A 24,975-nucleotide genomic window follows, 5' to 3' on the forward strand; every position below is an offset into this window, starting at 1 on the left:
GGAGGTTCCTTCTTTGGAGGCCTTGAAGCAGAGGCAGGATGGCCATCTGTTGAGGTTGCTTTGAATGCCATTTTCCTGCTTCTTGGCAGAATGGGATTGGATTGGATGCCCACCAGGTTTCTTCCAACTCTGATTCTATGATTTGTGCTATTTTGTCCATTTAGGAAGCTGCGTCCGTAGGGTGCATACATTCTACCCCTGAAACTATGCCTTGCTTTGTATGATTTCCTTGGGGTTTTCCTTGTATGATTTGCTATGGGTTTCTTGGGTGTAGAGCCTAGAAAATGCTTCCCTACTGGAATCCATATTTGCTTGACTCAGCTCGTGTTGGACTGTTCAGACAGGGTTTGACGCTCAAGATAAGCTTGTTTTCGTCTCTGTCAGGACCCGCCTTTCTCCTAACATGTCTTTGTCTGGTGAAAAGAAATGTGTCTTAAGCGTAACGTTAATACGCTTGTGCTGTAGACTCTGGAGCAGGCATGGGCCAACTTTTGCCCTCCAGGTGTTCAATTCCTAGCAGGAGTTGAAGTCCAAAACACCTGGAGGGCAAAAGTTGGCCCATGCCTGCAGTAGACCTTCAAGTCTAACTTTAAATAGGATGGATGGAGAGAAGGAAGGGGGGAATCAGTCCCAAATGGCTCTGCGACTCAAAAATACCAATCTTGCCACCCAAAAAATGGAGGTGCGACTATTCTGTGATGAAATACAGTAAACCTGTCGATTACCCTGCTTCGTGACCAGCTGTTAGGTCATTGTGGAAGTCCAAAACTTCAGAGGGCCGAAGTTTGCCCATGCTCTCGATAGAGGCTTGGTTGTTTCCTGCTGGTCTGTTTATAGCAGTATTTACAGCAAATGTTTTGTTTATTTACCAAGAAGTGAGAGTCATAATGGAGTCTGAAGGCGGCAAGGGACTGCTGAATACACTTACTTGCCTCTGTCTCTTTCTGGGGGCACTCTGTCCAAGGGTGGGCTTCCTGGTGCCCCTGCCCCCCTCGGGATCAGGGCGGAGGGCACTTGCTTTCTCCCTTTCTGCGCTTGGAGCCTCGACCCCTGGACCTCTGGCAGCTCCCTTGAGCGCTGTGGTCTGGCTTCTTGCTTGGCTGAGCAAGCCGATGCGGATTCACCGTGACACGTTTCGCACACCTTGCACCTGGCTATCATGTTTGACATGGATTTATACAAACGGAGCTGAGGGGTTTGGGTGGCCTTGTCAGGTTGCCTCACGCAAGACTGGCTAATACTCCATTTCAGTTTAAATACGGCACTTGGCTGGGCTTCTCTCTCCCCCGGCTTCCCTTCCTTTTCCTCAGACCCCCAACAGAGCACACACCCCTTTTGCCGTATTGATGGTGACCATTTGGAAAATCACAGTTTGGGGCTGAAATCCTTTTGCGTCTTGGTCAAACGGGAGGACTTGTTTTTTCCTGAACAAGTAACACTGGGCATAGCCGGCATTTCACATTCCGTGTTGGCAGTATTTTAATAGGCTTTGTATGAAATCTAATGCATGAATTGATAGCCGTCATACTTTGCTTTAGGTACCGTGACCTTGTTGAAAATCAAAAGCAGTCGGCATTGAAACTCTCAAATGAGGCGTGAACGGGTTCAGAATAGGCTCCACTCTTGCTGTTTAGTTGCACATAAATGCGAGTCCTGTTTTGGCCGGTGGAAAATCTAGAGCTTCATGAAACGATTATTATTGACCAGTTTACTTACATATGTGAGCAGTGATGGACAACATGGATGGCCAGCGCAGTCTCTTTGGGACCTCGGAGTGTATTCACAACTCTTTGCAAGAAATATTTACAAATATTTCTCTTCCTGGTGGCCGCAGGTGACTTGCTTGCCATATTGTCTCCTAGCCTAACTGTGCCAAAGGAAAAGCCTGCTCCTCCTAGAACTGGTTTCTTGACTCTACTTTCTGTGACCAAGCCTCTCTGTTTTATACTTGCTGTGTGGGTCGCTTGTTCCTTCCGCCCTTTCCTGAGAGAGGAGTGACTGAGACACGCCAGGAGATATTATTATTATTATTATTATTATTATTATTATTATTATTATTATTATTATTTTATTATTACATGCCAGGAGATCCCTTCTGCCTTCTTTGCCAGTGCCAACCACCTCCTCCTAAGCTCCGGGGTCCCGTACCATAAAATCTCTGCATCACTGTCAGCTGTAATATGCGGAAGATTGGTAGAGGATTTTAGGGCTAAAAAATGTGTAGGGAAAGTCTCACCCTTGCATTAGACCAATATTTTGGCAATTGCATGGTAGACTTCCAGCCCCTTTGTAACACAGGTTGGCATTGCATTCTTCCATCAGGCAAATGAAGTTGATTTTAAAAGAAGATACGCGTAGGTTCAGGCAGTGTCTGTCTGTCTGAGTTTTTTCTTCTTCTCTAAACAGATGAAGATCGATATCATAGACAGATTTTAAGATAAATTGGCCTATTTGCAGAGTCCTGTTTTGGCACTTGTAGAACCCTGAGTTTTGGGGCATTCATCAGGGGTGTATACATAGACTTCCCAAAAGTTGAATAGCACTGTGCTGGGCCAGCGAATGGATATCGGGGGGGGGGGGGGCGCAGCTGGCGGCACAGTTATCTGAGTGTGCAAAATGTTCCAGGTGATTCAGAATGGAAAAACCTCCTGCAGCCTAAAACGATGTCTCTCAGCTCTCGTGGGCCTCATGCTCCCAGACGGTGCCAGAAGAGAACTAGTGTTAATAGACGCGAAAGGAATTGCATCAAAGTCAAGGGACTGATTGCATGAGGCCTTTGCTTGCCTGCTCTTGACTTCTCTGTTGTCTCTGACTCTTCCTGAACGGGACCCACCCCAGGGCCATGCTGAAAGCCATGGGCCAAAGAGAAGACTCAGGCTCAGTTCTGATCACGCTCCTGTGTCAATGGATTGAGCTCCAGGCGTGGAAGCCTCTTGTGGTGGCCCAGCTTGGGGAAGGTGTTTCTTGACACAGTAGAGAAACAATGCGGAGAGAGAACATGGAAAAAATAATTTCTTTTAAAGGAAGGCTTTGGGAAACTTTCTGAGTTTGTGGGGGAGAGTGTACGGATGGGTTTCCTTCCTTGAAGTCTCCCAATGAAGCAAGTTGTGTGCAGCACATTCATTTTGTGCCGTCCTTCTTATGCTGGCGTTTTGTGTTCGATTTTCAGGAGGGAGGAGAACGTGGGAAACAAACACGTAGTAAGGGACAAAAACTGAAAACACTTCCCATATTAGTAGGTTGCTATGCATTTTTTGGGCTGTATGGCTGTGTTCCAGTAGCATTCTTTCCTGACGTTTCACCTGCATCTGTGGCTAATGGTATCTTCAGACAGTGAGGCAAGTGGAGTGTGTGTCTGTGTGTGTGTGTATACACACACCTATGGAATGATGTCCAGGGTGGGAGAAAAACCCTTGTCTGTTTACAGAAAGTGTGATTGTTGCAATGAGTAAGCTTGAATTAGCATTTGAGTAGCCATGAAGTTGGCAAAGTCAGTGAGGGTATTTGCATAGAGGTAGCCTAGAGGCATCCTCTGTTTGGGAGGTGTTAACCGGCTCTTGATTGTTTGTTGTTTGGAGTTCTCCTGTTTCTGAGTTAAACAGAAACGGTAGGAGAGAATGCTACTGGAACATGTCCATGCAGCCCAAAAAAACTCACAGCAGCCCAGTGATTCTGACCATGCAAGCCTTCAATAATACTTCCAATATCATCAGCTTTGGTGCAGTCTCTGACTAAAGTCTCAAGGAAATGTGATCGCTATTAGAGAAGAGGATCACGTTCTCTAAGAAGACGTGGATGAAAGCGATGAGGCAGTGGGCTGGTGTTCACGGGTTCTGGCCTGGCAGGCGATGCTTTTGTAGAAGTTGCTCTTGAAGGATCTGATCTGGAGGGAGCAGAGGTCTTTCACACCAGCTCAGGTGACTCGGGATTCCCAGAGGTGTGCTCTGTGGTTGCTCTGGAGAGAGAATGGCCTTCCCCTGCCTGCCTTCTCCACCGTGATGTTATCCTGTGCCTTTTCCTCCCGATCCTTGAATTGTGTTATGAAGGCCTTGCCTTTCTTGTTTCTGTCGCCAGGCATGGAGGAGCGAGGCGCCACTGTCTCTTGGGGAGCAAGCGGACCGCCCAGCCCTTCCTACGAAGCAACAAGGGTAAGTCAGGACTAGGAAGTCGGTCAGTAGAGTGGATTCACTCTACAGCACAATCCTAAGGAGGCCAAATTACAAAGAGCGCCCCTTTTGCCGCTGGGGTTTTGGAAATTGAGTTGTGCATTAGATTCAATGAGGCACTACACAGTCACGTATCTATTGGTTTGTTTTTTTAATAGCAAACGTTTTAATTATTTCTAAACTTTTAAAATATTTCCTCATTGGCAGGAGAATGGCAGCCTCCTTGGAAAAAGCTCTGATCTCTCAACAGCACTTGAAAAGTTGAAACACGAGGAGGTGAGACTTGGGGGGGGGGGGGGATTTGTGAAATACGAGGCAGTTTTTCTTTCCAAGAGGGTAGCCTGTGTGTGTATGTATGTATAAATGTATGTGTGTGCATATATATATGTGTGTGTGTGTGTGTGCATATATATGTATGTATATATATATGTGTGTGTATACACACACACACACACACACACACACACACACACACACTCATACCCCAAAAGCACCAACCAGATCCTGCCAGCTCTTGGAAGCTGTGTAGTGCCAACCCTGGTTATTACTTGGATGGGAACCCACCAGAGACCCAGCTGGTCTTTCTTCCACAAGCGATGACTTTAGTTCTGCAGAGGGATCCGGAATATTGGTCAGGGGACCTGGGAGGATTAAGTGTGACTCCTGTTTGTGTTGTGTTCCAAGGCCATCTGAGCTGGAACTGGAAGGCCTTCCTCATTGCTGCGGCCGAGGCTTTGCTGGCTGGCTGGCTGGCTGCCTTTTTGGGCTTGGCCTCCTTGAAGGCGTGGACCATGTTCTTGGCTGCCCTCCTTTGTTTTCCTGCTGCCTTAGCACAATGGAAACAGGCTCATTGTAATGCTGTGCTCATTGTAATGCTGCAAGGACCCTGTCCTTGCAGAAAAGGGTCCTTGAGGAAAGCATAAAAAGCTAGGCTGTTAGGAATTGTGGGAGTTGGAGTCCCAAACACCTGGAGGGAGGGCCGAAGTTGGCCCGTGCCTGCATTAGACCTTCAAATCTAATATTCAAAAGGAAGTATCAGTCCCAAACTGCTCTGCGACTCTTATGCGAGGAACACAAAAATACCAATCTTGCCACCCAAAAAAATGGGGGGTGCGACTATTATGCGATGAAATACAGTCAACCTGTCAGTTAACTTGCTTTGTGACTGGCTGTTAGGAATTGTGGAGAGAGGGCCCAAGTTGGGCCGTGCCTGAGTTAGCTTCTTCCAAGGTTATCTATCCCGTTGGCTGCCTATCCAAATGATGACTTGTAGGCTCAGCGACTTCTTACTCTGAGTCTAACCACGACCGTCATGATGCGGCGAAAGGCTGCTCTTCTTCCTTCCCGGATGCCTCCTTCGCAGGGCGGTCAGTCCAGCCGGCCTCTTCTGAGCAGAAGGAAGGAAGGAAGGCGGGCGGGTGGGTGGGCAGCACCCGTGACCTTGGCCGGGAGCCTCCTGTTTCCTGGGCAGCTGCTGCTCCTCCGTGGGGCCGCCTGACAGACGGGGCCTCGTGGCCACAAGCGAGCAGTGGATGTCACTGAGACTTTCCCCAAGTGTCCATCACGAGATGATCCCAAAGGAAGCAAAGAATCTTGTCTCTGGGCCGCCTGGAAGAGAAGGAAGGAAGGAAGGAAGGAAGGAAGCGGTGACACACGCATGCCCAGCAGCCTGCAAAGAGGGGGAGGCCGATTCCAGCCCCATCAGCCCCCATGAGTGCAGGCCTGTCGCCTGGGAAATGATACAGGCCCAGCGATTGAAGGGTCTCTGAGCCCTCAAGGGTTTTGCATGGTTCCTCATCGCTGCTGCAGACCAGAACTCGTTTCTCCTCCTGCATGGGACTTCTTTAGGGCCTGGGTAGAAAGAGTGCGCAAGGAGCAGGATGTGGGACTTTCCAGGCATGTCTCAGTGAATATGGATCTAAACTTGGGTTTCTGTTGTCCACTAATGTATCTCTAGTAGTCATTCTTCCCATTCCTCCCCGGCTGTCTTATGTTGCAATCTGAGATAATCATCATCATCATCATCATCATGGTATAGAATGCAAACTGAATAAACTGTCCCAGAGCAATGTGTGATTCTCCCCACTCTGAGCTTCTCCAAACATTTCAATTCAGAGCCTAAACTCTATATACACACTATAGGTTCTGTAGGTTTGTTTTAAAGTTGCATTTCTTTTTGCTGCCTGTGTCCCTGTTCAGAAGGTTTCCCCTCACTTTCCGTCCCTCCGAGAAAGGGATTTTGGGCAACAAGGATTGGGGATAAACCTTCACTGGAGACTCCATTTCTCCAGGATAATGATAACTTTTCCAGGAGTGGATTTCTTTTTCTTCCGAGGAGAAAATTTCTCTCACTTCCTGCTGTCTCAACCCTGTTGGAGTCGCTTGTAAATCTTATATTTGTAACTCCAGGATTGCCTGTATATCCTATTCCCGCGACATATGGGATTTGGGGTATTCATGCTGCTGCTGCTGTCCTGAACCGGTCTCGTTTGCGCCAAATGTCCTTTCGCTGGACACAGAATGACCCACCGATGGGGAGCATGTCTCCGAAACTTCATTGGGCTGCCGATTAATCCGTTAAATGCTCTGTTCTTTTCTTGTAGGGCTTTGCAGACAGTCCTCATTACGGCGATCACTTGAGCGACAGTCGATTAGGGCCCAGTGACGGATTGTCCCCGACGCCTTTTGTGAACTCCGGCCTGATGGGTGAGTGGACCGTCCGTGCGCCAGGTTCTCCGCTGGTGCTCAGTGTTTGAATGTAAAATGCATTCAGAGGATGTTTAACTGCTTTCCTGGGCTTAATAGGATCCCTTTTGCATGGCTTAAACGTGACAACGGTTTGGAGCGAGGCTACCCAGTTTGTGCCTATCGTTCGGGTATTTCCTCCCAGTGTTTTCCTTTGTTTGTTAAACCAGGCATGGGCCAACTTCGGCCCTCCCTCCAGGTGTTTTGGACCTCCAGGTGTTTTGGCTGTTAGGAATTGTGGGAGTTGCAGTCCAAAACACCTGGAGGGAGGGCCAAAGTTGGGCCATGCCTGTGCTAAACCCCTTCCCCGCCTGGCGTGTGTGACCTCTTTGTGTTCTTGACGATCTTGTCCTTTGAAGGCACTTCTCTAAGTAGATTACATAAATCCAAATCCCGCCGGTGGTCTTCTGGAGATCTTTCCTTTTTGCCTTTATGTACAGCTTTGACTCTTTCACAAGCAGTTGGTTTGCGCAGTACATGTTTGTAAACTTTGAAAAGGCAGTTCATAATCTGGCTGGATTTTGGTGGAATTGTATTGCATTCACATGGAGACGGAGTGGTATATTTCGTACGTTTACCACTGCATATCAGCAACGTGAAAAAGAGAGAATTGTGTGTCAGCAGATATTATTTTTATATATACCATGTCCAGCCCTGAGCACGTTTGCCGTGAAAGATAGCGGAGTATTAATTGCCACTGTCTTGAATGACGGAGCTCGTAAATACTTTAATGATCTTGTCCGTTGCAGAAAGAGGGTATTTTTGTCTAACCAGAATTAATAATGATGCAGTAATGAACCATGTGCTGTGGAAAGATGCGCTTTAATATTCATGTAAGTGGTTTTGTCAGAGGAAATGCAAGCTGTTGTGGAGAGTTGGTTTGTGCTCCTTCCCAATGTTGCTCAGTGCTGTCGAAGCAAATAAAACAATGGTTGTTTGATACTATGACTGTTGTATTAACTTTTGTTTTAACTTTTGTTTTATTATCTTATTGTGTTTTAACCTTTGTATATTGTGCTAATGTATTTGTGTTGTTACTTCTGTAACAATGTGAGCCGCCCCGAGTCCCCATGGGGAGATGGTGGTGGGGTATAAATAAAGTATTATTATTATTATTATTATTATTATTATTATTATTATTATTATTATAATATAATGGTTTGGAGCTGCCATACCAACCAAACCATGAGCCATGTCTGCCTAAATAAGGCTGCTGCTTGGCCTTGAGAAAGGGAATGTGGTGCTTCTGTGGTTGAAGCCAAGGCGATGTCTTGGTGATGCAATTCCAAAGCAATGTTGAGTGTGTGAGCAAAGCAAATTGCTGCCTTCTGCCTTCTCTTCAGGCCCTAATGCCTGCGGGGCCTGCCTTTGTGATCTTCTGCGGTTTGAATGACCTGCAAAAGTTGGCATTGGGCTCCGTGAAATTAATAATTGCATTATGATTTAGTGCCTTTGATGGGCTACAGAGACTTTTTAAAGGAAAGCAACAATGGAATGACAAACTTCTGTTGACCTTCTACCATTGTGCTATAGAGAGTTTTCTAACCTATTGCATCTATTGCATATGGTTTGCCAATTACACAAATAGAAAGGCACTACTGCCCAGAAAATCATTGGTTGCCCTCTTTCTTCCCTCTTTGAGAGAACTTTATCATTCCTGCTGCCTTAAGAAAGTTCAGAATCTTCTTAAGGATCCATCTCACCCTGGATATTCTTCTCTGGCAGACGGTATAGGATGATATAGACAAGGGCAAATAGGCTGAGAGGGAGCTTTTGATCCTAGAGCTGTGACTGTGTGGTTTCACACTGAGGGGCTGTGCTTGGTTTTGTAATTCTGCAGATATAATGGGATTGGGGATGGCATTTAATTTTGTTGTGCGGTATACAAGGACTGTAAAGTTACTGTATTCTAAAAGTGCACCTGTGTTAATTCTGTGGCTGGCCAGCCCCAGGTTGCCTCTCGCAATGTTCAGGATTTGTGTTGTCAAAGGCTTTCATGGCTGGAATCACTGGGTTGCTCTGAATTTTCTGGGCAATATGGCCATGTTCCAGAAACATTCTCTCCTGATGTTTCACCCACATCTATAGCAGGCATTCTGAGAGGTTGTGAGGTATAAGGATGTGCACCAGTGCCTCAGCCTCTCCCCTCTCGGTGCTGCGGAGGCTCTTTCTCCAACGACACGCACTCCCTCGCATGCTCCCTCCCTCCTGCCTCTTGGTTTCCTCCTGGCTCCCAGTGGCGGCAGGTGGGCTCCCAGGGACTGCCAGCAGGTAGAGGACACCTGCGCAAAGGGCCGCAGGTGCTTGATGCGCTCCTATGCCCCGGCCCTGGCTGGCCGTCTGGGGCCTCAGCGCTGGAGGGAGGCTGCCTTCTGAGCCGAGGGTCAAGCCAAGGTGCCGTGAGCAGGTGCAAAGGAGAGGAGGGGGCTTTGCGGCACTCCCATTGGAAAGGCAGGGGAGGGATCTCACACACTTCCACATGAAGCAGAACGGCAAGGGATGAATCCAAGGGGGGCACTCAAGCCTCCCCAACACTGGCTTTGCAGGGTTACAGAGACGCTTGCTGGAGTGCCTTTCCATAGACTCACAGCATGGTCTTGGGTGGATCACCCTCTCTCTCTATCTGCCTATTTTTCGCTGTTCTGGCTTGGTGATGTTTCCTGCTTGCTTTGTGCAAAGACAACGGCCTCGTTTGTGCCAAAAGGGACGGCAGCGTTGCCATCCATCTCGGCCTGAGCGGCGGAAGAAGCTTCCCAGTTGTTGTGGTGGCGTGCTCTCCTCCTCTGGGCTCCTGATCCGGAGGCTGCGCTGAGAGCAGCGCTCTGCTTAATATGCGCCCCGTGAAGCGCTTCCGATCGAAGGGAGGCTGTGGGGATGTGCGCTTGTCTCCTCCAGCGCCCGGCCTGATGTGTGATTATGAAGTCATCAGGCGTGGGCCAGTCGGAGCCTCTCTCTCCCGGGCGGCCCTCGGGGGCCGGATTGATTGGTGGCGCTGCGTTTGTGCCCGATAGACTGTGAAATGGTGCGCGGCTGGCTCGGTGGCGGCTGCGCGGCACCTGCGCCCCTCCGAGGGGACGGATGGGTTTGGTCATGTGGAATGCGCCCATCTGCTCCCCAGCCAGAGACAGAGACAGAGCCAGCCCTGACGCAAGCATGCATGCGCTCTTCGCTCAAGCAGCCCGTCCTTCCAAGGGGGAAGCATAAAAATACCCAGGGTGAGAGGGAATCTTGAGGCGGGTGTTCTGTGCGCTTGATGAACCTACGGCTGTGGCACCTTCCTTGCGCACTGGCAGGCTGTGAGAAACTACATCTCAACTCACAAGGCCTTGAAGGGAATGCTGGAGAGAAAGCAGAGAAAATCACTCCCTTCACCAAACACTTCCTCGAATCGATTGATTCTTATTCAAGTTCACAATAAGCAAAGCGACTCTTTTGTTGTAAATTTCCTTTTCTTAATAATAAAATAATTCTGAATTCCAAGTGACACATTATTTACCACGTCGTCATCATCTCTGGTCCTTCTTTTTCCCAGGTTTCGTGGCGCCGTTGGGCAGCCTTGTTTGACTATTATTTTTAATCTCAGGTTTCCTCCGTAATTGATCTATTCATCCCACCTAATGACTAATTATATATCGGACCGCTTCATCAGCACTATTCATCATTGTAGAATGTAATAATGACATTTCAACAAAGGGGAAAAAATAAATATGCAAATGCGGTCTCATTAACATTTACATGAGCTGTTTGAATAATCACATTGCTGACAAGGCTGTAATTAAGCGAAATTGATGCTGTGTTCAGGATTTGATGATGTTTTCTCAGCATTTTTACTTACGATTGCTTCTGTGGGGCTGGGAGGAGGGGGTTCTGCCCCTCTTTTCTCCTCCTCCTCCTCCTTTCTTCTTTGAGCTTCACTTCCAGTTCGAGACGTAATGCGTTGTGCCAGGAGCCAGAGGCTTCTGTGGGGAGTTTGTAATTCATCCGTGACCTACCCTTAGTGCATATAAAGATATATTTAGTTTAAACTGTTTTCTTTCTTAGAAAATGCTGCTAGATTTCTGTAATTACACGGCAACTGCCGAGAAAAAAAGAAGCAAAAGCACACACGCACACAAAGGAAAAGGCTCCTTCTAACGGAACGGTCATATGCTCTCTCTCATATTGACTTGCACACAGAATAACATACAGAAAGGCTGGGTTTTCCTCCCTGCTTTGTTTTACACTGTGAATCACACTTGACTATACCAATTCTATTGCCTTACACCAATTATGAATATGCTAACTGCGCCTTGACTATTGGTTAGTTGAGTGTGTTTTTATTGTATTTTATATGCTTGTTTTTATATGTTTAAATGTTTTAAATGCACTTTGATATTGTATTTTATGCCGTATTTGGGCTTGGCCCCCATGTGAGCCGCCCCGAGTCCCTTTGGGGAGATGGAGCGAGATATAAGAATAAAGTTGTTATTTATTATTATTATTATTATTATTATTATTATTATTATTATCGTTGACTATTCCAAAATACCATACGTGAAATCCGTTGCTTTGGGAAGTGACAGGATATGCGTTCCTTTCATGGCAGCCCCCCTTAAAGATGTGTTTTTGCCGGAGCTGTGAGGGAAAACACTAAAAACACCACAAAGCTGTTGACGTCAGGCTTTTGTGGATGGTTGCAAATGCTGAGTGTCACAAATTTAAGGAATGTTCTTTGTTGACTCTATCCCCGTGCCATATGGCTCAACATGGGACATTAACTTGACAGGGATAATAGATGGTGGGGTACGGAGAGCGTTTTGCCCACAGCCTTGCCATTACTCATTTGGGTTGGAGGGATGGAGGTTTGTGCAGAGGATGCCGTTAACGTTCAGAGCCATTTCCTCCACAAGAGCCGGGCATCTCATTTCTGACCAGCAATTGGAACGTACCCTCCGGGGTGCTTTAAACGAAACATCAATGCCAGAGGCAAACATGTAGAGGCATGAATTGGTTTTAGAAGAAAGATATAAGGGTGGGCAAAGCTTGGGCAATGGCGCTCTCCCCAGGGGTCCACCAATGGCCACAAAATGCTTCCTAGAGCCAAGACTTCTGCACAGAGTTGGTCCACTTCAAGCCCCAGAGGAGCCTTCTCTTGAAATAGGAGACAAAACTCTTGGCAGGAATAGTTCCTGGAAAATGTGGAAGTGGACCTGTGGACCTCTGAACAGTGAAACAAAGTGAAGTACCGTTATTTGTTTGTGTCCTTGGCAAAGTCGCAACGTATAAAATTAGCCAACCCAGAAGTGAAGGATCAGCAGAAGGCCAGCCAGGCAACAATGTGCTTACCCCGTAATTATTTTTATTAAGCTGTGTGAAAAATGATTATACCTCAGTTCAGAGTGAACAGTTCTGCAGATATTTAGGAACTGCTTATGACCAGAAACAAGACCCTTGGGATGAGAAGGCCATTAACATGATAATAGGCCCAAGGAGGAGCGGGGAGGCTTTTTCTGCCTTTGCCCAAGGGAAAGAAGGAAGGAAGGATGGAAGAAAGGAAAGGAAAGAGCCCATTCAGAGAGCCTCCCCATGGAAACAGCACAGCAGCAAGGCTCTTGCAATCCATCCTTTTCAAAGGAACCCTTGCATTTCAGCTGCTTTGAAAGAGGTGATGGAATGGAGGTAGAGAAGGCAGTTCCCACTTGCGAGCCTTCATCCCTGGGGCTGAAGTTCACTGCATATCGAGCTTTGTGGTGATACCTGTCCATTTGTCTGTCTCTTGTGGTGCTGCTGCTTGATAAGCCTTCTGTGGTTTGGGGGTGCTGCAGAAGGTGGCCAAGATGGATGGGTGGCGTAACCGGATGCACCGTGGCTCCTCCTCACAGAATGGATGTGAGAACACAATGCGGGGAGAGGCCCCTGCCCTGCCCCCCTTGAGAAAAAGGCAGGGGAAGAAAGAGTAGCCGGCAGACGTGGACAACAACATGGCCACATGAAGTGGACCGTGATATTGTCACTGGGATGCCACATTAGGACCTTCAGGAACCCTTTTCTTCCCTCCTTGCAATTGACTCTTCTGCAAATCCTTGTTTCCAGGCCACCCTGCGATATTGCATACTTTAGTCAAAGTTGTTTATCATTTGGCGCAAGGCTTTCTTATTTGCAGGAGCAAAAAGTGCTGAGTCCAGTGTAACTCAGAGTGATTCATGCGGCTTCAAACGGTTTTGCAGGCGAGGGATTTTCTTTGGCTGTTGTCTGTCTGTCGGGAGCAAATTGCTTGGGCCAAACATGTTTCCCGTTCCTTGTGCGCCTCCTCCTCGTCCTTCTTTGTGCGCCTTTGGATAACTGAGCCCATAGCTATAGTAGTTGCACAGGCCATCTCTTTGACTTGAAACATTGCACTATATTTTGTTATATTGTATGGCGTCTGGGCATGGCCCCATGTAAGCCGCCCCGAGTCCCCACTGGGGAGATGGTGGCGGGATATAAATAAAGTTTTATTATTATTATTATTATTATTATTATTATTATTATTCCTCTGCCCGAAAGTATCTTAGAATATAATATTGTATTTTAGTTCTAGTGATCCCTCCAGGCCATCCTTTCCTCCATCCCAGTGGTCTTTTTTTCTTTTTTCTTTGCAGATTCATATGTTATTTGAGTGATTATATTCCTTCTGCTTATGTGATTGTTTTAGTCAATTGTTATGTTTTGTTTTTGTTTTTAATTCTTATAGCGTTTTATAGTGTTTTCAGTGTTTTATTGTACAATGTTTTATGGTGATTTTATATTGGAAACCGCCCTGAGTCCCTTTCGGGAGAGAGGGCGGGATACAAATAAACTTTTACTTACTTACTACTTACTTCTCCACGAAGCGCCGTCCCAGCTTCCTGCGCCAGGGATGGTGAAATGTGTGCCGGTCTTATTAACCTCGGAGGAAACTTGGATTCAGCATTACAAGGAGGAGTTTATCTTGGCTTCGTCCCCTGCGTGCCTTGTAGTCTTCAGCAGCCACTTGTAAATAAGATTTACTTTCAGTATTGACACACCAAAAATAATCCCAGACATCAGAGCAAGGGCCTTTTCATTGCAGGTGATCAGGAATGTCAAATGTTTCAGGTGTTTTAATGTCTGCCCTTTTAGCCAGACTCTGTATATTAACTATAACTGGAATTCAGTTGGGAACACAGACACACACAAGTGCCCATTATAGGTGTGAATGTCCTTTTTCAGGCCAAGGAGTGTCATGTCTTCCTTTGCAATATGAACTGCTGAGCGGAGCAGACAACAATTGTGTCGACTTCAATGTCCTCTGTTGTGATGAAGGCCTGAGCCCTCATGGAATGGAGATTCACTTTCAATTTTGATGTCATTTCATAGGAAAATCATCAGAAAGAAGCCCTTTTCCGTTGTTTGGTCGCGACCCTGGACTCTCGGGCTGCCAGGTAAGTGTGGCGCTTTAAAAAGCATTGCTGCCGTATTCTTTTTGCATTTTGGGACCCAAATGTGTGGGCCTCTGGCTTACGACCGAAGAGGCCCCGACTGCTGACCCGAACCACTCTGGATGGCTGAAGAGCAGCTTCACCCTTCCACAGGCACAATGTGCACAGGACTTGCTTCCCACAGTCTTGGTTATTCCGTGCCCTCGAAAGCGTTGGATCGTAATAGAAACCAGTCTTCCTTGGGACATTGTTCTGTCTAGACAGGGCCCTCGTGCTCTCTCCTCTTGACAGTTTTCTGGGGGGAAAAGCCAGCACAGTCTTGCTTGAAGGAAGCGTGTTTTTGAGTATGGAGTTAATTTGCCCAGACATCTTTGCGCAAAGAGGGCCGCAGGTGCGGAGAACTGGCCGGCGGAGAAGCGGGCAGCCGTTCAGTGAGGAACGCACAGGAGGACTGCCTTCAGGAGGGACGCAGAGCCCTTCTCACAAGTGTCGCCTCCCTTTTTCTTCAGGACAGCATTGCTTTTTTACTGCACTCATCTGTATTTCTAGTTTTTCACCAGGTCACATTATTGGAGGGCCAGTTGTGATTCTTCCATTTTATATAATCTGTTGGTGGCAGAATTGTAAGATGCTGCGCCTAAGTGCGTGCAGTGGCCATCTCATTTTAGAAGATTTCTCGGTGTTGGCCCCCGACTCTGGAACTCACTCCCCAGGGAGATTAGACTGGCTCCTTCACTGCCCATCTTCCGTCGGAATTTAAAAACATGGATGTTCCGGTGCTCTTTTGAGTGGAGAGGCCGCCAGCCATGTATCCAGCCATGTGTCTTGTTTACAACTTGTTCTGCGCTTTATCATTGCCCCCCATCTTACAGGAATTAGTGTTTTAACATCCTTGTTCGACCCTACCTGTCTCATGGGCCTTATTCAGAGTTTTTGCACTAATCACCCTCTATACGTCGCAATAGATGTCTTGGCTTTAAATTTTATTACATTATGTCATTTTATAAATATAACTAGGTTATATGTATTGTGTTTTAAATCCATGGATTGTATGATAATTTATGTTCTGGTTGGTTGTTTTCTTATGTAAGCCGCCCCAAGTCCCTTTGGGGAGATGGAGGTGGGGTACAAGAATAAAGTTGTTGTTGTTATTATTTGGCTTGAGACATTGTGTAATTGCCCAATTAGGTGATGCAGGGCAGCGAACGGGGCCCTCCGTTCCCCCACAAAAGTCCACCATCACGTTTCCATATTAAAATAATAAATATCCAGCATATCAACAAGGTTCTTTGTAGATTAGCCGAGGCGCCTCTTTGTCTTCTGAGCCTCTGGGAGGAGCCTTTTGCATCCCTTTGCAGCTTATTAGTGGGGACAGTAATCCAGCAACGTGGGTCTGTAGGCCAGGAGGATGACCTGCCATCGATTATCCTTGAGTAATTGGATGTGTCTTGAGCAGATGAGGTTTCGGCCTGCTAGAAGAACTCCACTTGGGCCTCCGCGTCCCATGCAGGTCCTTGGGAGGAGACCTCAGGCAGGCAGGCAGGCAGTCAGGTTGGGAGCGGACACGGTGTCAGCAATAGGGATGCGCTTTTGTCATTTCCCCCCTGAGGACGGAAGCCGCCTCTCTCCATCTGATGCCTGCAGGGCAGGATAGACAGATCTCCGTAGTGCCTTTCAGTTCGTTCTGCCAGGCAGAAAAGTCAATGAGATGAGTCAATTGCAGCTCTATTGATTTTGATTTAACGCAAGCGGTAGTTGTCCAAATAAAATAAAAAAACCAGGGAAAAGTCTTCCTCAAGAGTCAGCAATAAGGTAGTAAATGAAGCAGCTCAGATTGTTGAGGCTGAATGGCTGGAGTCCTTATTTGCTCCCATGGTACCTGGTCAGATACCTCTGAAAACACCTGCAGCAACTGGTATTAGGGTGTGATCTCCCATCTCAGTCCTAACCAGGGCTGAGGCTGCTTAGTGGATGCAGTGGAATCTCAGGGCTAGTCCTTGCCAGTTGCCATTGCCTATCCCAGGCCTGGGCCAACTTTGGCCCTCCCTCCAGGTGTTTTGGACTTCAACTCCCACCATTCCTAACAGCCTACCGGCCTGGTCTATTCCACTGGGGAGTGGGGTCCTTCTGTGGGGGGTTGTGGGGGTGCCTTTGCGCAGGGCCCGGCCTTCCTGCTCACTGCATGGTGCGTCTGTCTTGCAGCCCAGCCTCCTCCGGCCGGACATCGCCCTCGGAAGCCCCGGCCCCGTCTCCTCCTCCTCCTCCTCCTCAGGAAAAGCTGGGACGCCATATTTCCCGTTTTCCGCCACCACCAACCCACGGCGAAGGCCGCTTCACGATTCCTCCTCTTCTCTGGGTGAGTGAGGCCCTCTCTGCTGCTGCTGCCGCTGCCCATATATGTACACTTGACACCTGCGTCGTTCGGGGCAACGTCCAATTACGTCCCCTAAGGATTCTGCCTTATTGCAGCCTTCGGTTTCCTGTCGATTTATATCCTGCTTAATCCTAGAGGCCGGGGTTTCATAATCAGGTTTGAAGTGGCAGAGAGAGAGAGATGGATGGGCTTCAGGAGGGAGCGGGGGGGGGGGGGGGGGCTCGGCTTGGCTCTCCTCTTCCTTTGGGAGCAGCAATGATGGCCTTGCTCTCCTCGGCCAGGTCTCCCCTTTGCCGGGACCCGCATCCCACAAACTGTGGGAATTCCCCTCCAGGCCAGGTCATTATTTGGCCCGGCTCACCCTCGATTAAATATTGTACTGTTTTTATACTCTGTTTTATTATGCCATTGTTATTTTGTTTTACTATGTTATTGTCTCTGTATTTTTACCATATGCTGATGGGTGTCTTGTATGTATTTTATTTTGTTTTACTCCAATTGTTTGGGCTTGTCCCCATGTGCGCCACCCCCAGTCCCTTCAGGGAGATGGAGGCGGGGTACAAAAATAAAGTTGTTGTTGTTGTTATTGTTATTGTAGGATGTATTTTATTCTAAAGCAGTAGTGGGTCTACCTCTTTCCTTTCCTCTCTTAATACTTAACACAAACTTACTTGAGTCCCCTTCAGGGTGAGAAGGGAGGAATATAAATACTGTAAATAAATACTAAATAAATTGTCGAAGGCTTTCATGGCCGGGATCACAGGGTTGTTGTGTGTTTTTTCCAGGCTGTCTGGCCATGTTCCAGAAGTATTCTTTCCTGACGTTTCGCCCGTATCTATGGCAGGCACCCGCAGGCATCCTCATAAACCTCGCAGCCTCTGAGGATGCCTGCCATAGATGTGGGAGAGAATACTTCTGGAACATGGCCAGACAGCCCAGAAAACACAGCAGCTCTTTGCTCGTTTTAGCAATGATGTGCCATTCTTGCTCCTCCTCCTGTTTACCACTAATGCTGCTGTTGGGCTTTTCAGATACTCTACAGACAAAGAAAGTGAGAAAGGTGCCCCCGGGCTTGCCTTCTTCAGTAAGTATTCCTTTACAAAAGTCAGAATTGCCTAACCGTCCATTTCAACTTGCATTATTGTTGTGGTTGTTATATTGACTGTTAATGCTAAAACTGATGTTTGGGTGGACAAATAGGGGGGATTACACCATAAGTACCGGTCAAATGGGTGGTAATTGGGAATTATAGGAGGTGTAGTACCATGTCTCCATCCATCTACCTATCAATTGATGTATCTCTCTGTGGCAACAGATTTCCTCCCTTATTTGCATTTGCAAGTCAGTCTGGCACAATAGAGGCCTTTGTTGGGACCTGCTTGTGAATGGCTTAAGCCCAGGTTTTGCAAAGTGTTGTGTATGAATAATAAAAACAATATGCTAAATGCAAAATCCGTACTTATTCTGCCCATGAAATAGGCATTGGATCCTGTTGGGAAGGCTTGTAGAAGTGTAGCCATCATGGATTTTGTTTTGTTTTGTTTTTTTCCGTGTCAGGAGCAACCGGAGTTGCTTCTGGAGTGAGAGAATTGGCTGTCTGCAAGGATGTTGCCCAGGGGATGCCCGGATGTTTTGATGTTTTTACCATCCTTGTAGGAGGCTTCTCTCATGTCCCCGCATGGAGCTGGAGCTAATAGAGGGAGCTCATCCGCACTCCCCGGGTGGGATTCGAACCTGGCAGCTTTCAGGTCAGCAATCCAACCTTCAAGTCACAAGGCTTTTATCCTCTAGGCCACCGGAGGCTCCTCATCATGGATGTGACTTGTGCGTAGGTCTTATGGGGATCCCATGGATTTTGAGGGTTTTCTTAGGCAGACGCAGATTAGTCAGTCGCTTCCCCTGAAATATCATCTCCCATCCAAGGACTTTCCAAGGCTGAGCCTGCTTGGCCCCCAAGACATGTTCTCCAGAGTGGCAGGGTGGCCGTGGTGTGTTTGGGGTCTCCCACCCCCCTTCTTCTTTTCCCAGAGGGGAAGAAGCCAGGCCAGCCTTTCTCTCCTGCTCATGTCTTCTGATGTTTAATTAGTCATTATGTTGCAGAGCAGGAGGACAGGCAGAGATTAATAGCCCAGAATCCTAGAGATAGATGTACATTGGTCATAATCCCAGCGGAGGAGGAGGAGGAGGCATTAAGATTCGGAGAAGGCCACGTTGCCAATCGGTCGGTTGGTGGGTCGTCAGCTCAGCTTGCCTCAGTAGGACCGTCGTTATTAATATGCATCAATCTCCTCTGAAGCCCCAGTGGGCCCGCAGGCCGTCACGAAGGCAGGCCGCTTTCAAGCAACTTGGGGTCTTCTCGGTCAGAAAGGGAAACCAAAGGGCCTGATGAGAAAGGTTTGGAGAGGCAGCTGAGAGATCCACAAATAGCAGCAGCCCGTCGTGGAGCCTTCCCTCCTTCCTCTGCCTTTCAGAGCAAACAAGGAGGGGGAGTGAATGCAGGGCACGCTGCTTTGTTGTGTAAATTGAGGTGTTTTATTCAGCGCCTTCACTGCTTCTGCTTAACACATGGCGCAGGTGCACTGGGTGGTGAGTCATAACTCAGGGCTCTGGAGGGAGGGAAAGAAGGAAGGAAGGAGCAGGCATGGGCAAACCTCGGCCCTCCAGGTGTTTTGGACTTCAACTCCCACCATTCCTGGCCTCAGGCCCCTTCCTTTTGCCCCTCAGCCGCTTAAGCGGCTGAGGGGCAAAAGGAAAGGGCCTGAGGCCAGGAATGGTGGGAGTTGAAGTCCAAAACACCCAAAGGGAGGGCCGAAGTTTGCCCAGGCCTGCTCTAGAGGCACAGAAATGGTAGGAAAACCATAGCGCCCGACTCAGTGTGTTGTCACATGAGGCCCAAGCCATCTAAACACCATCGCTCCCCTTCCTCAACTGATGCAACATGACTGTATTTTTCTCTTGACTCTACTCATCCGTTTGACCAGACAATAGCGAGACTTAGGCTCGTATCCTGAACGTTTTCGTCTACGTTTCGGGACTTGTTTGGGTTTTGTGCTTTGGGTCCATATTTGTGTGAAATTTTGTGTCGAAGGAACTATAAATGCAAATGCTACCAGTCAAACTTTGCTTTGATTAAAATAAAAAAATGAAACCATTTAGACAGGTAAATATACGTGAGTGAATGCCCAGTATCTCCCTTCGTGCCCATTTTCCTGCGTTTGGACCTTTCGGGCCTTGACGTCTCCTTAGCATTTAAGGAGTGACCCTTTCATGCCTTGGTTGGTAGACCTCTTTTAAACCACAAAAATGGTTGATATCCCAGACATATTGTTATTGCATTTCTGGAAAAAATGGATAAGAAGTAAGTGATGTGTCCTAAGAGTAGAACTCCATTTCTATGACTCCGTGGCAGATAGCTCATCTTTCAAAAGGGTAAAAAAAAAATGTTTTGTATTTATTGGGTGTTGGGGAATTTTAAGCCGCTCTGCCGGGAAAGGGTAATTATAAGGACCTGATTAATGCCTCAATACATAAATAATACAGGGCTAGAAAATCTGCTTAAGGAGATTATCTGACAATCTGCATTTGAATCGATGGAAAGGTCACCAGTTTACTCCCAGGAAAACGGCCTTCTGCCTGCTTTTTTTTGGGCTGAGATTGGAAGCGGAAACGTTGCCGTCCTTTGTTTTAATTCGTTGTAAGTCTCCCAGGCCGGGAGAATTAAATATATCAGCGTCTTCCAGCACTGCATCATCCTCACTTGTCCAGTCAGCTCTTGGCGTATAAGCCGTTTTGCTTGGATTTTCCTCCAAGAAAGAGCTTGTGGGTGGACTTCTTTCTTCCGTGAGGCACAGAAATCATTCACAAGAGAGGCTGGCTCAAGATTATAGAGCATTGATCGAGTGGCTTTCGTTTTCTGGGTCCTTTTTTTCCATGAACTGTGGCTGGTCCCCTGGCCAGTTGGGACTTCCTTTTTGCTTGCTTAGAAGGCATTTCCGCTGGTTGTTCTCTCCAATAGAAATGAGGATTGGAGGAGACAGCCATCTGCAGGAAAGGGCCAACACTGCATCAACACTTAGAGCAAAGGAGGAAAAGTTAATTAAACGGGTGACCTGAAGAAGTGGTTGAAGCTTTGGGGCCAAGCCCAACAGAATTCCTCTCCCTTTTAATGCCATCCTATGTATGGGGTCCTTTAGTTTTCCATACCATGACTATGCCAGAGGTGTGGGGATTTGCTTCTTCATGGCGTCTCTCTGTTGGGCCCTCCCCTCCGGCCAAAGGCTGGCAAGTAAGGTTCCTGCACAGAGCCAGGCAGGGGCCACGGTGCTCTTCCCTCACTGCAGACACACACAAAGCACTGGGTTTGACATGCTTTTGAGGGCTTGGGATCTTACACACTTTATAATTATATGCATAAAATACAGTCAAAGTGATGGATGCTGGGTCACTGACCCACATTTGTCATCCAATGTCCTTTCTGTTGTGGTTGAGTTGATTTCCTAAACCTCTGTTGCCTGCGGACTCTTCATGTCAGTCTGTCTTGAGCCTAATATTTTACTTTATGTTGTGTTTTTGATGGGTTGACGGTTTCTGCTCTGTGGTTACTGTGTACTGGTTTGCCAATCCTATCTGCCCTTCCTAATGCTTCAAGTGCATCTAGTCCCCTTTGCAACAAGCTTCATTCGTTTTGGTCTGGGAGTTGCCTCCAAGGGCAGGGGAACTTGGTCCAGGTGTTGGGTCTTTGTCCTTCTTGTCAAGGCTTTTCCCTTGACAACAGTGCCCTCTCGGCTCAAAAGGGACTGGCAGCTCCCTGCCCAGGCCTATTTATCACTCACTGCCTTTTGATCCAGGAAGCGCTGAGCCGTGCCTGGGCCCTCCTCCTCCTCTGCCTCTCCTCCTCCTCTTTCCTCCTCCTCCTCCTCCTCCTCCTCCTCCTCTTTGTATGTGATTCAGCATTTCCAGCCCTCCAGTCTCAGTCCTGTTTGTGAAAGTTGGAGCTGCGGAGGCTTTGGAGAGGGAGCCAGATGGGAAAGAGGAGCGCCCAGCCCAGCGAGGAGATCTGCTCTGCTGCTGCTGCTGCTACAAGGGCTTTCCTTTAATTAAGACAAAAGGATTAACAAGCGACAACCAGGGATTGACCACTGGGTCCTTCACAGGTTTTTGAGTTTGAAAATACACAGACGAACGGCACTCTTCTTGGCCTCCAAAGGAGTCTTGTTTGCATTCCAAAGAAAGCAGGAGAGGAGATTTCACAGCCGCTGCCAACTGCACGAGATGCTTCGGTCGGGCTTTGCATGAATTTGCTCAGAGCGCAGCTTCGCGAGACACGGCTTTCTTTTGGGGAGACCGTGGATGCCTTGGAGAAGAGAAGTGTGGCCGTGTCTCTTGCTCCTGCTCCTCCGCATCGGGCCAGCATGTATTGTGCGTACCCGGTGCCCGGCCTGGGCGGCCCCTCATTGATGTACTACTACAACGGGAAGACGGTAAGGGGCTCTCTCTCTCTTCTGCCCTCCATCGGGTCCGCCTTTTGTCCGCTCAAGCAGCTTAGATACGCCGGCGCATGGAATGCATCCCTTCCTTTTCTGGGATGGGGAACATGTGGAGACGGTTCCATTTTGTGGCTTCTGGAAACCACAAACACAGGACTTTGTGGAAATATTTCAGAAAGGAGCCTTGACCATGACGTTGCTCAGCAGAGTTCCTTTTCGGAAACTCGGCTTCACAGTTACCTACTCTGCTTTCAGTAGCATTGAGAGTATTTTCATTTACAGTGAAAGGGGGAGGAAGGTCCACTTTTCATTGCTGTTAGAAGAATATTTCCTGGATTGAATTTTGTAGGAAACACAACGAGCAATTTGTTGCTCAGTGTCAGCTGTAAACTTTTGTAAATTTTAAGCTTTTCTTCAAAAAGAGAGAAATTCCTGACTTTTACCTGAGCAAGCTATTTGATCAGGCAGTGGTTGATGGATTGGATTGGATTGGATTGCAAGAATGGTCAGGGCATCCCATCCTGAGCCCTAATTCGATATAATCTCAGCCTCTTGTGCTTTGTGATTATCACTGATATTTAACTGTTAAAGCATCTTTGTATGCTGAAACTGTGAGTAAAATAACTTTAACAAGAACAGTACGGCATTGAGTAAATTGCTCAGGTATGGAAGAATCCCTCTCTCCCAAAATACCTCGCGGTGTCGGGCAACTTTGGGGGAATGGCCTGTTCTTCTTGGCCCCAGTCCCCAAGCCAAGAGCCTTCAAAGGTGAGCCAGTTCCCTTCCTTTTTCTCCTCCTGAGCCTCTAGAGGCTGCTTTGAAATTGTATGTGTGAAGAGTGAAGTAAACCAGAATCTTGGCTGTACGGCTTTTGTGGGCATTTCTCCCTTTGTTCTGCTGCCGCAGCAGTGAGGAGGGGAGGCTTTGATCTCCGTAAGTATTTCCAGGCTTCTTGTGGTCAGGAGAGGGACGGAGCCGCACGACAGGGGCCTTCTGTGAGTCTTGTGAACCCAAAGAGTTAGGAAGCGGCAGAAGAGTTAGGAAGCGGCATGGCAGAAGTGTTGTGATGCTTCGGTGTTGAGGCTCATTCCGTGCAGGAATGGGAAGTTGTGTTGCGGAAGGAAAGACGGGGCTCCTGAAAGGATTGTGCTCCTTCTTCTTCCCCGTGAAATTGGCTTTTTAACTTTCATGCGTAGGTTTTGGGTAGATGTCCTGAATAGATAATAATTTGGGATCCTTGTTAGCCTTGTTACTCTTGCTGTCCTTCTTAGCATCATGGGCTTTGAAATCCTTATTATTGGCATCATGGGTTTTGGAGCTCTTTGAAGTAACATGGGTTTTAGTTTCCTCTTTGGCTTTGTAGTTGCATAATAACACAATAATAACACTAATCATAAGGAATCCTTATTAGCCTTATTGCTTTTGTAGTCCTTCTTAGTATCATGGGCTTTGTAGCCCTTTTAAGCAGCATGGGTTTTGGATTCCTCTTTGGCTTTGTAGTTGTATAATAATAATGATGATGATGATGATGCAACAGGAAGATTGTCCTCTCCCATTCCCTTTGCTCTTCTTGTTTGCGCATGGGATTGTGAGGTTTGATTTCTTGTGTGAGTTTTAAAGCAGAGCAAAGGGAATGTATTGCTCAGTGTATTCACTTGCCTGTTTGTGTTGTGGCAGCAGAATAGGGAAACACATGGGGGGGTCTTTTTGGGACCCCTTTCAATAATCTGTTTGCGTAGATGGCATTCCTTGACCCTGCGGCCCTTTGGACACTGAAGGAGGACAAGGAGTCAGCGAGTTATAATAATAGCAAAGGAGAGGCGGGTAGAATAAAAGCCTGTGTGGAAACAATAATAAACATTGCTAACAGTGCTTTTGTTTGAAATAACCAATAATCAAAATATTTTCCACTTTTAACACTTTGCAACAGAGACACAAAACACTTTGCTGCATCAGCAGGGAGCAAGAAGTAATTCCTGTGTAGCTTAAGCCTAAAGCTAAAACGGGTTCTCATTTCAGTGCGCTTCCTTCAGTATATATACACAGATTATTGTTGTGATTATTTTAGAGCATTCCGTTCCTTTTTTATTGTTCAGAATAATGCATCTGCGTGTTTTCTGGGAAGAGTAAAGTCTAAAGCTGGAAGGGAGCTGAGGAGCCTTGGCCGTCCCTTGTCCCAAGATCTTGAGCGGCTGGTTTTGCCATAGGAAATGAACCACTATTTACTCTTTGGGGTTTAATCTTTGGTGGGGAAAGCATCACAAAATAAGAACCTCTGCCCCTTTCTGATTTCATGGCGGGCGCCTTTCCTTCGGATACTGTGGGGCACATTTTTGTTAAAGCTGGATTAATATTCTGGAAAACCGAATGAAGTGGAGGAGCAACAGGACAACACAAGGTGCCCTGCACTTTTGAAGACTACTCATATGCACCCTGTTCTCCTATTCTTTTGATTTTATTTGTAAAGATACTGCTACTGAAAAAGGAAAAATGAGCAGTTTAATTGTAATCTAATACTTTTGTCCATGAAGTTGCAGTAAATCTCTCTCCACGCAAGTCACGTTTACATTCCATGTTCCTCAGTATTAGATCAGCTCTGATGTTTTTATTTGAATATGCCGTTATGCAAAATGCAAGCCACAATGTATTCTTTTGTCTGGTTCAGTCACTTCTACCTTGCTTAGCAAGCCAGGATCTCTTTGAACCTTTTGTTCATATGTTTGTGCAAAGCACACTACAGCCAGTGCTGATTGAATACTAATCATTTCCCAGTTTAAAATGGTAGC

General features: G+C 47.2%; 1 protein-coding gene across 9 annotated transcripts in view; it reads left to right on the forward strand.

Moving 5' to 3' along the window:
* Positions 1-24,975, forward strand: part of tcf12 (transcription factor 12) — a 48,080-nt gene that overhangs the window by 7,905 nt on the left and 15,200 nt on the right. For 7 of the 9 annotated variants that reach the window (XM_062963414.1, XM_062963417.1, XM_062963416.1 and 4 more), the window contains exons 3-8: positions 4,075-4,148; positions 4,374-4,442; positions 6,770-6,872; positions 14,268-14,332; positions 16,532-16,685; positions 17,735-17,787. In XM_062963414.1, the coding sequence (XP_062819484.1) occupies positions 4,075-4,148; positions 4,374-4,442; positions 6,770-6,872; positions 14,268-14,332; positions 16,532-16,685; positions 17,735-17,787 (518 nt within the window). Of the gene's footprint in view, positions 1-4,074; positions 4,149-4,373; positions 4,443-6,769; positions 6,873-14,267; positions 14,333-16,531; positions 16,686-17,734; positions 17,788-20,144; positions 22,184-24,975 lie in introns of those variants that run through there. The other 2 variants (XM_062963422.1, XM_062963420.1) reach the window with 2 other exon arrangements.

This window comes from Anolis carolinensis, unplaced genomic scaffold (assembly GCF_035594765.1).
Source record: "Anolis carolinensis isolate JA03-04 unplaced genomic scaffold, rAnoCar3.1.pri scaffold_11, whole genome shotgun sequence".
NCBI classification, from domain to species: Eukaryota; Metazoa; Chordata; class Lepidosauria; order Squamata; family Dactyloidae; genus Anolis; species Anolis carolinensis.